We start from the raw sequence: 14747 nt of genomic DNA on the forward strand, positions 1-14747 counted from the left end.
AGAAAGGTAACACGCAGAGGAGAGCAAGAGTAGGGATGAGAAAGAAATGTATAGAGCAGAGGAGAGCAAGAGAGGGGATAGGAGATAAAGGTACCAAGCAGAGGAGAGCAAGAGTGGGGATGAGAGGGAAAGGGGGAAAGCAGAGGAGAGCAATAGTGGGGCTAAGAGGTGAAGGTAGAAAGCAGAGGAGAGCAAGAGTGAGGATGAGAGGGAAAGGGGGAAAGCAGAGGAGAGCAAGAGTGAGGATGAGAGGGAAAGGGGGAAAGCAGAGGAGGGCAATAGTGGGGATAAGAGAGAAATGTAGAGAGCCGAGGGGAGCAAGAGTGGGGATAAGAGAGAAAGGTACCAAGCAGAGGAGAGCAAGAGTGGGGATGAGAGAGAGAGAGAGAAAGATACCAAGCAGAGGAGAGAAAGAATGGGTATGAGAGGGAAAGGTACCAAGCAGAGGATAGAAAGAGTGGGTATGAGAGGGAAGGTACCAAGCAGAGGACAGCAAGAGTGGGGAAAAGAGCGAAAGGTGGAGGACAGAGGAGAGCAAGACTGGGGATGAGAGAGAAAGGTAGAGAGCAGGGGAGAGCAAGAGTGGGCATGAGAGAGTAGAGGAGAGCAAGAATGGGGATGAGAGAGAAAGGTACCAAGCAGAGGATAGCAAGAGAGGGGATAAGAGAGAAAGGTACCAAGCAGAGGAGAGCAAGAGAGGGGATAAGAGATAAAGGTAGAAAGCAGAGGAGAGCAAGGGTGGGGATGAGAGGGAAAGGGGGAAAGCAGAGGAAAGCAAGAGTGGGGATAAGAGACAAAGGTACCAAGCAGATGAGAGCAAGAGTGGGGATAAGAGAGAAAGGTACCAAGCAGATGAGAGCAAGAGTGGGGATAAGAGAGAAAGGTACCAAACAGATGAGAGCAAGAGTGGGGATAAGAGAGAACGGTATCAAGCAGAGGAGAGCAAGAATTGGGATGAGAGGGAAAGGTACCAAGCAAAGGAGAGCAAGAGTAGGGATGAGAGATAAAGGTACCAAGCAGATGAGAGCAAGAGTGGGGATAAGAGAGAACGGTATCAAGCAGAGGAGAGGAAGAATTGGGATGAGAGGGAAAGGTACCAAGCAAAGGAGAGCAAGAGTAGGGATGAGAGAGAAAGGTAACAAGCAGAGGAGAGCAAGGGTGGGGATGAGAGAGAAAGGTAAAGAGCAGAGGGGAGCAAGAGTGGGGGTAAGAGATAAAGGTAACAAGCAGAGGATAGCAAGAGTGGGGATGAGAGAGAAAGGTAGCAAGCAGAGGAGAGCAAGAGTGAGGGTGAGCTAGAAAGGTACCAAGCAGAGGAGATCAAGAGAGAGAGACATGTAGAAAGCAGAGGAGAGCAAGAGTTGGGAAGAGAGGGAAAGACAGAAATCAGAGGAGAGCAAGAGTGGGGATGGGAGAGAAATGTAGAAAGCAGAGGAGAGCAAGAGTGGGGATGAGAGAGAAAGGCAGAAAGCAGAGGAGAGCAAGAGTGGGGATAAGAGAGAAAGGTATCAAGCAGAGGAGAGTAAGAGTGGGGATGAGAGAGAAAGGTAGAAAGCAGAGGAGAGCAAGAGTGGGGATGAGAGAGAAAGGTAACAAGCAGAGGAGAGCAAGAGTGGGGATGTGAGGTAAAGGTAGAAAGCAGAGGAGAGCAAGAGTGGGGATGAGAGAGAAATGTAGAAAGCACAGGAGGGCAAGGGTGGCGATGAGATGGAAAGGTAGAAAGCTGAAGAGAGCAAGAGTGGGGATGAGAGGGAAAGGCACTGGGCAGAGGAGAACATGAGTGGGGATGAGAGGGAAAGGGGGAAAGCAGAGGAGAGCAAGAGTGGGGATGAGAGGTAAAGGAGGGACCACAGGAGAGCAAGAGTGGGGATGAGAGAGAAAGGTAGAAAGCAAAGGAGAGCAAAAGTGGGGTGAGAGGGAAGGGGGGAAGCAGAGGAAACCAAGAGTGGGGATAAGAGAGAAAGGTACCAATCAGAGGAAAGCAAGAGTGGGGATAAGAGAGAACAGTACGAAGCAGAGGAGAGCAAGAGTGGGGATGAGAGAGAAAGGTAACACGCAGAGGAGAGCAAGAGTAGGGATGAGAAAGAAATGTATAGAGCAGAGGAGAGCAAGAGAGGGGATAGGAGATAAAGGTACCAAGCAGAGGAGAGCAAGAGTGGGGATGAGAGGGAAAGGGGGAAAGCAGAGGAGAGCAAGAGTGGGGCTAAGAGGTGAAGGTAGAAAGCAGAGGAGAGCAAGAGTGAGGATGAGAGGGAAAGGGGGAAAGCAGAGGAGAGCAAGAGTGAGGATGAGAGGGAAAGGGGGAAAGCAGAGGAGGGCAATAGTGGGGATAAGAGAGAAATGTAGAGAGCCGAGGGGAGCAAGAGTGGGGATAAGAGAGAAAGGTACCAAGCAGAGGAGAGCAAGAGTGGGGATGAGAGAGAGAGAGAGAAAGGTACCAAGCAGAGGAGAGAAAAAATGGGTATGAGAGGGAAAGGTACCAAGCAGAGGATAGAAAGAGTGGGTATGAGAGGGAAGGTACCAAGCAGAGGACAGCAAGAGTGGGGAAAAGAGCGAAAGGTGGAGGACAGAGGAGAGCAAGACTGGGGATGAGAGAGAAAGGTAGAGAGCAGGGGAGAGCAAGAGTGGGCATGAGAGAGTAGAGGAGAGCAAGAATGGGGATGAGAGAGAAAGGTACCAAGCAGAGGATAGCAAGAGAGGGGATAAGAGAGAAAGGTACCAAGCAGAGGAGAGCAAGAGAGGGGATAAGAGATAAAGGTAGAAAGCAGAGGAGAGCAAGGGTGGGGATGAGAGGGAAAGGGGGAAAGCAGAGGAAAGCAAGAGTGGGGATAAGAGACAAAGGTACCAAGCAGATGAGAGCAAGAGTGGGGATAAGAGAGAAAGGTACCAAGCAGATGAGAGCAAGAGTGGGGATAAGAGAGAAAGGTACCAAGCAGATGAGAGCAAGAGTGGGGATAAGAGAGAACGGTATCAAGCAGAGGAGAGCAAGAATTGGGATGAGAGGGAAAGGTACCAAGCAAAGGAGAGCAAGAGTAGGGATGAGAGATAAAGGTACCAAGCAGATGAGAGCAAGAGTGCGGATAAGAGAGAACGGTATCAAGCAGAGGAGAGCAAGAATTGGGATGAGAGGGAAAGGTACCAAGCAAAGGAGAGCAAGAGTAGGGATGAGAGAGAAAGGTAACAAGCAGAGGAGAGCTAGAGTGGGGATGAGAGAGAAAGGTAGAGAGCAGAGGAGAGCTAGAGTGGGGATGAGAGAGAAAGGTAGAGAGCAGAGGAGAGCTAGAGTGGGGATGAGAGAGAAGGGTAGAGAGCAGAGGAGAGCAAGAGTGGGGATGAGAGGGAAAGGTAGAGAGCAGAGGAGAGCAAGAGTGGGGATGAGAGAGAAAGGTAGAGAGCAGAGGAGAGCTAGAGTGGGATGAGAGAGAAAGGTAGAGAGCAGAGGAGAGCAAGAGTGGGGATGAGAGGGAAAGGGGGAAAGCAGAGGAGAGCAAGAGTGGGGATGAGAGGTACAGGAGGGACCACAGGAGAGCAAGAGTGGGGATGAGAGAGAAAGGTAGAAAGCAAAGGAGAGCAAAAGTGGGATGAGAGGGAAGGGGGGAAGCATAGGAAACCAAGAGTGGGGATAAGAGAGAAAGGTACCAATCAGAGGAAAGAAAGAATGGGGATAAGAGAGAACAGTACGAAGCAGAGGAGAGCAAGAGTGGGGATGAGAGGGGAAGGTACCAAGCAGGGGAGAGCAAGAGTTGGGATGAGAGAGAAAGGTAACACGCAGAGGAGAGCAAGAGTAGGGATGAGAAAGAAATGTATAGAGCAGAGGAGAGCAAGAGAGGGGATAGGAGATAAAGGTACCAAGCAGAGGAGAGCAAGAGTGGGGATGAGAGGGAAAGGGGGAAAGCAGAGGAGAGCAATAGTGGGGCTAAGAGGTGAAGGTAGAAAGCAGAGGAGAGCAAGAGTGAGGATGAGAGGGAAAGGGGGAAAGCAGAGGAGAGCAAGAGTGAGGATGAGAGGGAAAGGGGGAAAGCAGAGGAGGGCAATAGTGGGGATAAGAGAGAAATGTAGAGAGCCGAGGGGAGCAAGAGTGGGGATAAGAGAGAAAGGTACCAAGCAGAGGAGAGCAAGAGTGGGGATGAGAGAGAGAGAGAGAAAGATACCAAGCAGAGGAGAGAAAGAATGGGTATGAGAGGGAAAGGTACCAAGCAGAGGATAGAAAGAGTGGGTATGAGAGGGAAGGTACCAAGCAGAGGACAGCAAGAGTGGGGAAAAGAGCGAAAGGTGGAGGACAGAGGAGAGCAAGACTGGGGATGAGAGAGAAAGGTAGAGAGCAGGGGAGAGCAAGAGTGGGCATGAGAGAGTAGAGGAGAGCAAGAATGGGGATGAGAGAGAAAGGTACCAAGCAGAGGATAGCAAGAGAGGGGATAAGAGAGAAAGGTACCAAGCAGAGGAGAGCAAGAGAGGGGATAAGAGATAAAGGTAGAAAGCAGAGGAGAGCAAGGGTGGGGATGAGAGGGAAAGGGGGAAAGCAGAGGAAAGCAAGAGTGGGGATAAGAGACAAAGGTACCAAGCAGATGAGAGCAAGAGTGGGGATAAGAGAGAAAGGTACCAAGCAGATGAGAGCAAGAGTGGGGATAAGAGAGAAAGGTACCAAACAGATGAGAGCAAGAGTGGGGATAAGAGAGAACGGTATCAAGCAGAGGAGAGCAAGAATTGGGATGAGAGGGAAAGGTACCAAGCAAAGGAGAGCAAGAGTAGGGATGAGAGATAAAGGTACCAAGCAGATGAGAGCAAGAGTGGGGATAAGAGAGAACGGTATCAAGCAGAGGAGAGGAAGAATTGGGATGAGAGGGAAAGGTACCAAGCAAAGGAGAGCAAGAGTAGGGATGAGAGAGAAAGGTAACAAGCAGAGGAGAGCAAGGGTGGGGATGAGAGAGAAAGGTAAAGAGCAGAGGGGAGCAAGAGTGGGGGTAAGAGATAAAGGTAACAAGCAGAGGATAGCAAGAGTGGGGATGAGAGAGAAAGGTAGCAAGCAGAGGAGAGCAAGAGTGAGGGTGAGAGGTACAGGAGGGACCACAGGAGAGCAAGAGTGGGGATGAGAGAGAAAGGTAGAAAGCAAAGGAGAGCAAAAGTGGGATGAGAGGGAAGGGGGGAAGCAGAGGAAACCAAGAGTGGGGATAAGAGAGAAAGGTACCAATCAGAGGAAAGCAAGAATGGGGATAAGAGAGAACAGTACGAAGCAGAGGAGAGCAAGAGTGGGGATGAGAGGGGAAGGTACCAAGCAGGGGAGAGCAAGAGTTGGGATGAGAGAGAAAGGTAACACGCAGAGGAGAGCAAGAGTAGGGATGAGAAAGAAATGTATAGAGCAGAGGAGAGCAAGAGAGGGGATAGGAGATAAAGGTACCAAGCAGAGGAGAGCAAGAGTGGGGATGAGAGGGAAAGGGGGAAAGCAGAGGAGAGCAATAGTGGGGCTAAGAGGTGAAGGTAGAAAGCAGAGGAGAGCAAGAGTGAGGATGAGAGGGAAAGGGGGAAAGCAGAGGAGAGCAAGAGTGAGGATGAGAGGGAAAGGGGGAAAGCAGAGGAGGGCAATAGTGGGGATAAGAGAGAAATGTAGAGAGCCGAGGGGAGCAAGAGTGGGGATAAGAGAGAAAGGTACCAAGCAGAGGAGAGCAAGAGTGGGGATGAGAGAGAGAGAGAGAAAGATACCAAGCAGAGGAGAGAAAGAATGGGTATGAGAGGGAAAGGTACCAAGCAGAGGATAGAAAGAGTGGGTATGAGAGGGAAGGTACCAAGCAGAGGACAGCAAGAGTGGGGAAAAGAGCGAAAGGTGGAGGACAGAGGAGAGCAAGACTGGGGATGAGAGAGAAAGGTAGAGAGCAGGGGAGAGCAAGAGTGGGCATGAGAGAGTAGAGGAGAGCAAGAATGGGGATGAGAGAGAAAGGTACCAAGCAGAGGATAGCAAGAGAGGGGATAAGAGAGAAAGGTACCAAGCAGAGGAGAGCAAGAGAGGGGATAAGAGATAAAGGTAGAAAGCAGAGGAGAGCAAGGGTGGGGATGAGAGGGAAAGGGGGAAAGCAGAGGAAAGCAAGAGTGGGGATAAGAGACAAAGGTACCAAGCAGATGAGAGCAAGAGTGGGGATAAGAGAGAAAGGTACCAAGCAGATGAGAGCAAGAGTGGGGATAAGAGAGAAAGGTACCAAACAGATGAGAGCAAGAGTGGGGATAAGAGAGAACGGTATCAAGCAGAGGAGAGCAAGAATTGGGATGAGAGGGAAAGGTACCAAGCAAAGGAGAGCAAGAGTAGGGATGAGAGATAAAGGTACCAAGCAGATGAGAGCAAGAGTGGGGATAAGAGAGAACGGTATCAAGCAGAGGAGAGGAAGAATTGGGATGAGAGGGAAAGGTACCAAGCAAAGGAGAGCAAGAGTAGGGATGAGAGAGAAAGGTAACAAGCAGAGGAGAGCAAGGGTGGGGATGAGAGAGAAAGGTAAAGAGCAGAGGGGAGCAAGAGTGGGGGTAAGAGATAAAGGTAACAAGCAGAGGATAGCAAGAGTGGGGATGAGAGAGAAAGGTAGCAAGCAGAGGAGAGCAAGAGTGAGGGTGAGCTAGAAAGGTACCAAGCAGAGGAGATCAAGAGAGAGAGACATGTAGAAAGCAGAGGAGAGCAAGAGTTGGGAAGAGAGGGAAAGACAGAAATCAGAGGAGAGCAAGAGTGGGGATGGGAGAGAAATGTAGAAAGCAGAGGAGAGCAAGAGTGGGGATGAGAGAGAAAGGCAGAAAGCAGAGGAGAGCAAGAGTGGGGATAAGAGAGAAAGGTATCAAGCAGAGGAGAGTAAGAGTGGGGATGAGAGAGAAAGGTAGAAAGCAGAGGAGAGCAAGAGTGGGGATGAGAGAGAAAGGTAACAAGCAGAGGAGAGCAAGAGTGGGGATGTGAGGTAAAGGTAGAAAGCAGAGGAGAGCAAGAGTGGGGATGAGAGAGAAATGTAGAAAGCACAGGAGGGCAAGGGTGGCGATGAGATGGAAAGGTAGAAAGCTGAAGAGAGCAAGAGTGGGGATGAGAGGGAAAGGCACTGGGCAGAGGAGAACATGAGTGGGGATGAGAGAGAAAGTTAGAAAGCAGAGGAGAGCAAGAGTGGGGATGAGAGAGTGAGGTAATAAGCAGAGGATAGCAAGAGTGTGGATGAGAGAGAAAGGTAGAAAACCGAGGAGAGCAAGAGTGGGCATAAGAGAGAAAGGTAGAGAGCAAAGGATAGCAAGAGTGGGGATGAGAGAGAAAGGTACCAAGCAGGGGAGAGCAAGAGCGGGGATGAGAGAGAAAGGTAGGGAGCAGAGGAGAGCAAGAGTGGTGATGAGGGAGAAAGGTACCAAGCAGGGGAGAGAACAGGTGGGGATGAGAGAGAAAGGTAGAAAGCAGAGGAAGGCAAGAGTGGGGATGAGAGAGAAAGGTAGAAAGCAAGCAGAGAAGCACAAGAGTGGGGATGAGAGTGACAGGTACAAAGCAGAAGAGAGCAATAGCGGTGATGAGAGCGAAAGGTAGACAGCAGAGGAGAGCAAGAGTGGGGATGAGAGAGAAAGCCACTAGTCAGAGGAGAGCAAGAGTGGTGATGAGAGGGAAAGGTACAAAGCCGGAAAGAGCACGTGTGGTGATGAGAGGGAAAGGTACAAGGCAGAGGAATACAGGAGTGGTGATGAGAGGGAAAAGTGCAAAGCAGAGGAGAGCAAGAGTGGTGATGAGAGGGAAAGGTAGAAAGCAGAGGAGAGCAAGAGTGGTGATGAGAGGAAAAGGTACAAAAAGAGAGGAGAGCAAGAGTGATGATGAGCGAGGCAAGTAGAAAGCAGAGGAGAGCAAGAGTGGGGATGAGAGAAATGCAGAAAGCAGAGGAGAGAAAGAGTGGGGATGAGAGGTAAATGCAGAAAGCAGAGGAGAGCAAAAGTGGGGATTAGAGGGAACGGCACTGGGCAGAGGAGAGCAAGAGTGGGAATGAGAGGGAAAGGGAGAAGGCAGAGGAGGGCAAGAGTGGGGATGAGATGGAAAGATAGACAGCTGAAGAGAGCAAGACTGGTGATGAGAGAGTAAGGTACCAAGCAGAGGAGAGTAAGAATGGTGATGAGAGGGAAAGGTACCAAGCAGTGGAGAGCATGAGTGGGGATGAGAGAGAAAGTTAGAAAGCAGAGGAGAGCAAGAGTGGGGATGAGAGAGAAAGGTAACAAGCAGAGGAGAGCAAGCGTGTGGATGAGAGAGAAAGGTAGAAAGCCGAGGAGAGCAAGAGTGGGGATGAGAGAGAAAGGTAGGGAGCAGAGGAGAGCAAGAGTGGTGATGAGGGAGAAAGGTAGAAAGCAGAGGAGAGAAAAAGTGGCGATGAGAGAAAGGTACTAAGCAGAGAAGCGCAAGTGTGGGGATGAGAGAGACAGGTGCAAAGCAGAAGAGAGAAATAGTGGTGATGAGAGGGAAAGGCACTAGCAGAGGGGAGGAAGAGTGGTGATGAGAGGGAAAGGTGCACAGCCGAGGAGAGCACATGTGGTGATGAGAGAAAGGTACAAGGCAGAGGATCACAGGAGTGGTGATGAGAGGGAAAAGTGAAAAGCAGAGGAGAGCGACTGTGGTCATGAGCGGGAAAGGTGGAAAGCAGAGGAGAGCAAGAGTGGTGATGAGAAGAAAAGGTACAAAGCAGAGCAAGAGTGGTGATCAGAGGGAAAGGTAAAAAGCAGAAGGGAGAAATAGTGGTGATGAGAGGGAAAGTACAAAGCAGAAGAGAGCAAGAGTGTTGATGAGAGGGAAAGGCACACAGCAGATGAGAACAAGAGTGGCGATGAGAGAAAAAGGTACAAAGCAGAGGTGAGCTCGAGGGGTTTTGAGAGAGAAAGGTAGAGCAGAGTGGTGATCAGAAGGGAAATGTAGAAAGAAGATCAGAGCAAGTGCGGCGATTGAAGAGAAAGGTATAAGGCAGAGGAGAACAAGAGTTGTGAGGAGAGAGAAAGGTACAAAGCAGAGCAGTTATTAGCAGGAAAAGTACAAAGCAAAGGAGAGCAAGAGAGGTGATGAGAGGGAAAGGTACCACGTCGAGGTGACCAAGAGTGGTGATCATAGAGAAATGTAGAATGCAGAGGAGAGCAAGAATGATTATGAGAGGGAAAGGTACAAAGCAGAGGAGAGTAATAGTGGTCATGAGAGGGAAAGGTACAAAGCAGAGGAGAGCATGAGTGGTGATGAGAGGGAAAGGTACCAAGCAGATGCGAGCAAGAGTCGTGATCAGAGGGAAATGTATAAAGCAGAGGAGAATAAGAGTGGTGAGGAGAGAGAATGGGACAGAGCGGAGGAGAGCAAGAGTGGTGATGAGAGGGAAAGGTACAAAGCAGGGGAGAGCAAGAGTGATGATGAGCGAGACAGGGGGAAAGCAGAGGAGAGCAAGAGTGGTGATGAGAGGGAAAGGGGCAAAGCAGAGGACAGCAAGAGTGATGATGAGCGAGACAGGAACAAGACAGAGAACGGCAGCGTGGTGATGAGAAGGGGAAGGCACACAGCAGAGGCGAACAACAGTGGTGATGAGAAGGGGAGAGAACGATAGTACACCAGAGGGGAGCAAGACTGGTGATGAAAAAGAAAGTAAGGCCTTAGGGGAGAGAAAGAAGAATGAGAAAATGAAATGAAAGCTAGTACACAATGTTACAATGGATAATTCAATTTGCAGTGAGCTCCATTTAAATAAAGCACCAAACCATCATAACTTCTAGGAGATAACATCTCGATACTCCTCGAGCTATGGCATCTCAAATGGCATCTCATCTCATAGTCCACAACTGCTGACGTCAGTTGACACCTACCGACAGTAAGGCAATCGCATTCGAGACAATTGCAACCAATTAGGTCCCATTCTCATCTCGGGTAGAAGTACCCAGGTCCAGTGACTCGTGGACAGTTGCGCCTTTCATAAAAAAGACAGCTCTTCTAAGCACTGCAACATATCCAACTTCAAGGAACGTTCTGTTTCCAAAGCCGAAGAATACAACATATCATTGAAGTACAACTCAGAATAATGCACCTCCATTGGGTGAATTGTTTGCAATATTATAAGAAACATTTTTTTGTGAGCTTGTTGACCTCAAGGAATGCAACCTAGTGTTATTCATGGTACAGATGCCTGTCTTTGACCATCGTTAGAACGTACATTGGAAATATAAATATATATATATATATATACATATATATATATATATATATATATATATATATATATATATTTCAATGAAAAAACTTTGTTAAAGGGACGTTATGGTTAAGTTGCGCTACTAAAAACCTATGAAATTCAGTGAAAAAACTTTGTTAAAGGGACGTTATGGTTAAGTAGCGCTACTAAAAACCTATGAAAACCGAAAAACCCTTGAAATTCACCAGTTATGGTAAGCTAAGCAACCATAACTCGTGCCACCACCGTGCACTGCTATGACTAACACCCAGGACATCAAAGATGACATCACAAATGTCATTGATGGCATCACTGATGACATCACATGTCTGGCTCACTCTTTTTTCTTTTGCTGACATGTCTAGGCCACATGGTTTTCTTCATTAACAGTCAAAAACTAAAATTTTTATTTTATTTGTAGACGTATCCTTCAAGTAGGTTCTTACAGTAATTCCCTTAGAGTCCAGTCACATCATATGAAACATATACATACGGGAAGACACAAGCTTGAAAGACAGCAATCCTTTTTGTGCATAAAGATAATCAATAGACTTATCAGCACTTTCTGATAGTTCTGTTTTTTTTTTTTTTTAATGGCTGTACTTTCCCTGTGGGTCCAATCACATCAAGTGATACAGGAAGGAAGGAAAATCTTTTACCAAGATGGCCACCATGGAAAGGGAAGGTGGGGTGTATAAAGAACCCAACAGGGCATGAGTGGGGGGTGGGGTGGAACAGGGGAGACACATTGGCATGAGTGGGGGGTGAGAGGGAACAGGGTACAAACGGGGCATGAGCAGGGGGTGGGGGGAAAAGGAAGGAAACACGGGGCATGAGCGGTGGTGGGGGAACACGAGAGAGACACGGGACATGAGCAGCGGGTGGGGAGGAACATGAGGGAGACACGGGGTATGAGCAGGGGTGGGGAGGAACACGAGGGAGAGACGGGGCATGAGCAGGGGGGTACAGGGCACACACGGGACATGAGCGGGGGTGGGAGGAAAGGAGAGAGACAAGGGGCATGAGCAGGGGGTGGGGGGAACACGAGGGAGACACGGGGCATGAGCCGGGGTGGGGGGTAACACGAGGGAAACGCGGGGCATGAGCGGGGGGGGGGAACACGAGGGAGACACGGGGCATGAGCGGGGGTCGGGGGCAACAGGAGACAGACACGGGGCATGAGCGGGGGGTGGGGCCAACAGGAGAGAGACACGGGGCATGAGCGGGGGGTGGGGATAACAGGAGACAGACACGGGGCATGAGTGGGGGTGAGGAGAACAGGAGACAGACACAGGGCATGTGCGGGGGATGGGGGGAACAGGAGACAGATACGGGGCATGAGCGGGGGTGGGGAGAACAGGAGACAGACACGGGGCATGTGCGGGGGATGGGGGGAACAGGAGACAGATACGGGGCATGAGCGGGGGTGGGGAGAACAGGAGACAGACAAGGGGCATGAGCAGGGGGGTGGGGGCAACAGGAGACAGACACGGGGCATGAGCGGGTGGTGGGGAACAGGAGACAGACACGGGGCATGAGCGGGGGAGTGGGCGGCAACAGGAGAGAGACACGGGGCATGAGCGGGGGGTGGTGGGGTACAGGGGACAGATATGGGGCATGAGCAGGGGGTGGGGCAACAGGAGAGAGACACGGGGCATGAGCGGGGGGATGGGGGGTACAGGATACAGACACGGGGCATGCGCGGGGGGTGGGGGGCAACAGGAGAGAGACACGGGGCATGAGCGGGGGGTGGGGGTACAGGAGACAGACGCGGGGCATGAGCGTGGGGTGGGTGGGCAACAGGAGAGAGACACGGGGCATGAGCGGGGGGTGGGGGAACAGGAGACAGACACGGGGCATGAGCGGGGGCTGGGGGAACAACAGAGACAGACACGGGGCATGAGCGGGAGGTGGGGGGCAACAGGAGACAGTCACAGGGCATGAGCGGGGGGTGGGGAGCAACAGGAGACAGACACGGGGCATGAGCGGGGGGTGGGGGGCAACAGGAGATAGACATGGGGCATGAGCGGGGGCTGGGGGCAACAGGAGACAGACACAGTGCATGAGCGGGGGGTGGGGGGCAACAGGAGACAGACACGGGGCATGAGCGGGGGGTGGGGAGAACAGGAGACAGACACGGGGCATGAGCGGGGGTGGGGGGCAACAGGAGACAGACACGGGGCATGAGCAGGGGGTGGGGGGAACAACAGACACGGGGCATGAGCGGGGGGTGGGGAGAACAGACACAAGGCATGAGCGGGGGGGTGGGGGGCAACAGGAGACAGACACCTGGCATGAGCGGGGGGTGGGAGGAACAGGAGACAGACACGGGGCATGAGCAGGGGGTGGGGAGAACACGAGACAGACACGGGGCATGAGTGGGGCGTTGGGGGGCAACAAGAGAGAGACATGGGGCATGAACGGGTGGGGGGAACAGGAAACAGACACGGGACATGAGCGGGTGGGGGGAACGGGAGACAGACACGGGGCATGAGCGGGGGGTGGTGGGGTACAGGGGACAGACATGGGGCATGAGCAGGGGGTGGGGCAACAGGAGAGAGACACGGGGCATGAGCGGGGGGATGGGGGGTACAGGATACAGACACGGGGCATGCGCGGGGGGTGGGGGGCAACAGGAGAGAGACGCGGGGCATGAGCGGGGGGTGGGTGGGCAACAGGAGAGAGACACGGGGCATGAGCGGGGGGTGGGGGAACAGGAGACAGACACGGGGCATGAGCGGGGGCTGGGGGGAACAACAGAGACAGACACGGGGCATGAGCGGGAGGTGGGGGCAACAGGAGACAGTCACGGGGCATGAGCGGGGGGTGGGGAGCAACAGGAGACAGACACGGGGCATGAGCGGGGGTGGGGGGCAACAGGAGATAGACATGGGGCATGAGCGGGGGCTGGGGGCAACAGGAGACAGACACAGTGCATGAGCGGGGGGTGGGGGGCAACAGGAGACAGACACGGGGCATGAGCGGGGGGTGGGGAGAACAGGAGACAGACACGGGGCATGAGCGGGGGGTGGGGGGCAACAGGAGACAGACACGGGGCATGAGCAGGGGGTGGGGGGAACAACAGACACGGGGCATGAGCGGGGGGTGGGGAGAACAGACACAAGGCATGAGCAGGGGGGTGGGGGGCAACAGGAGACAGACACCTGGCATGAGCGGGGGGTGGGAGGAACAGGAGACAGACACGGGGCATGAGCAGGGGGTGGGGAGAACACGAGACAGACACGGGGCATGAGTGGGGCGTTGGGGGGCAACAAGAGAGAGACATGGGGCATGAACGGGTGGGGGGAACAGGAAACAGACACGGGACATGAGCGGGTGGGGGGAACGGGAGACAGACACGGGGCATGAGCGGGGGGTGGTGGGCAAGAGGAGATAGACACGGGCATGAGCGGGGGGTGGGGGGAACAGGATACAGACACAGGGCATGAGCGGGGGTTGGGGAGAACAGGAGACAGACACGGGGCATGAGCGGGGGTGTGGGGGGCAACAGGAGACAGACACGGCACATGAGGGGAACAGGAGACAGATACGGGGCATGAGCGGGGGGTGGGGGGAACAGAAGACAGACACGGGGCATGAGCGGGGGTGGGGGGAAGGGGAGAGAGACACGGGGCATGAGCGGGGGTTGGGGGAGGGAGAGAGACACACGGGGCATGAGCGGGGGGTGGGGGGAGGGAGAGAGACACACGGGGCATGAGCGGGGGTGGGGGGAAGGGGAGAGAGACACACGGGGCATGAGCGGGGGGTGGGCGGGAGGGAGAGAGACACATGGGGCATGATCGGGGGGTGGGCGGGAGGGAGAGAGACACACGGGGCATGAACAGGGGGTGGGCGGGAGGGAGAGAGACACACGGGGCATGAGCGGGGGGTGGGGGGAAGGGGAGAGAGACACACGGGGCATGAGCAGGGGTGGGGGGAGGGAGAGAGACACACAGGGCATGAGCGGGGGTTGGGGGGGAGGGAGAGAGACACACGGGGCATGAGCGGGGGTGGGGAGGAGGGAGAGACACACGGGGCATGAGCGGGAGGGGGAGAGACACATGGGGCATGAGCGGGGGTGGGTGGTTGGGGGAAAGACACGGGGCAAGAGCGGGGGTGGGCGGGAAAGGGAAAGACATGGGGCAAGAGCGGGGGTGGGCGGGAGGGGGAAAGACACGGGTCAAGAGCACGGGTGGGCGGGAAGAGGAAAGAGACACGGGGCAAGAGCGGGGGTGGGCAGGAGGGGGAAAGAGACACGGGGCAAGAGTGGGGGTGGGCGGGAGGGGGAAAGAGACACGGGGCAAGAGCAGGGGTGGGCGGGAGGGGGAAAGAGACACGGGGCAAGAGCGGGGGTGGGAGGGGGAAAGAGACATGGGGCAAGAGCGGGGTGGGCGGGAGGCGGACAGAGACACAGGGCAAGAGCGGGGGTGGGCGGGAGGGGGACAGAGACACGGGGCAAGATTGGGCATGGGCAGGAGGGGGAAAGAGACACGGGGCAAGAGCGGGCATGGGCAGGAGGGGGAAAGAGACACAGGGCAAGAGCTTGGGTGGGCGGGAGGGGGAAAGAGACAC

General features: G+C 53.5%; 2 protein-coding genes across 2 annotated transcripts in view; one reads left to right on the plus strand and one right to left on the minus strand.

Annotated features, from left to right (window-relative positions):
- DLGAP4 (DLG associated protein 4) overlaps positions 1–14747 on the minus strand; it is a 1951934-nt gene that overhangs the window by 1424879 nt on the left and 512308 nt on the right. The gene's annotated exons all lie outside the window — the stretch shown is intronic.
- On the plus strand, positions 9189–9557 carry LOC138580021 (caldesmon-like). Its single transcript, XM_069650251.1, has one exon. It carries the CDS (start codon positions 9189–9191, stop codon positions 9555–9557), a length of 369 nt encoding a protein of 122 aa, XP_069506352.1.

The sequence above is a fragment of the Ambystoma mexicanum genome, chromosome 3p, assembly GCF_040938575.1.
Source record: "Ambystoma mexicanum isolate Mex_15411 chromosome 3p, UKY_AmexF1_1, whole genome shotgun sequence".
Lineage (NCBI taxonomy): Eukaryota > Metazoa > Chordata > Amphibia > Caudata > Ambystomatidae > Ambystoma > Ambystoma mexicanum.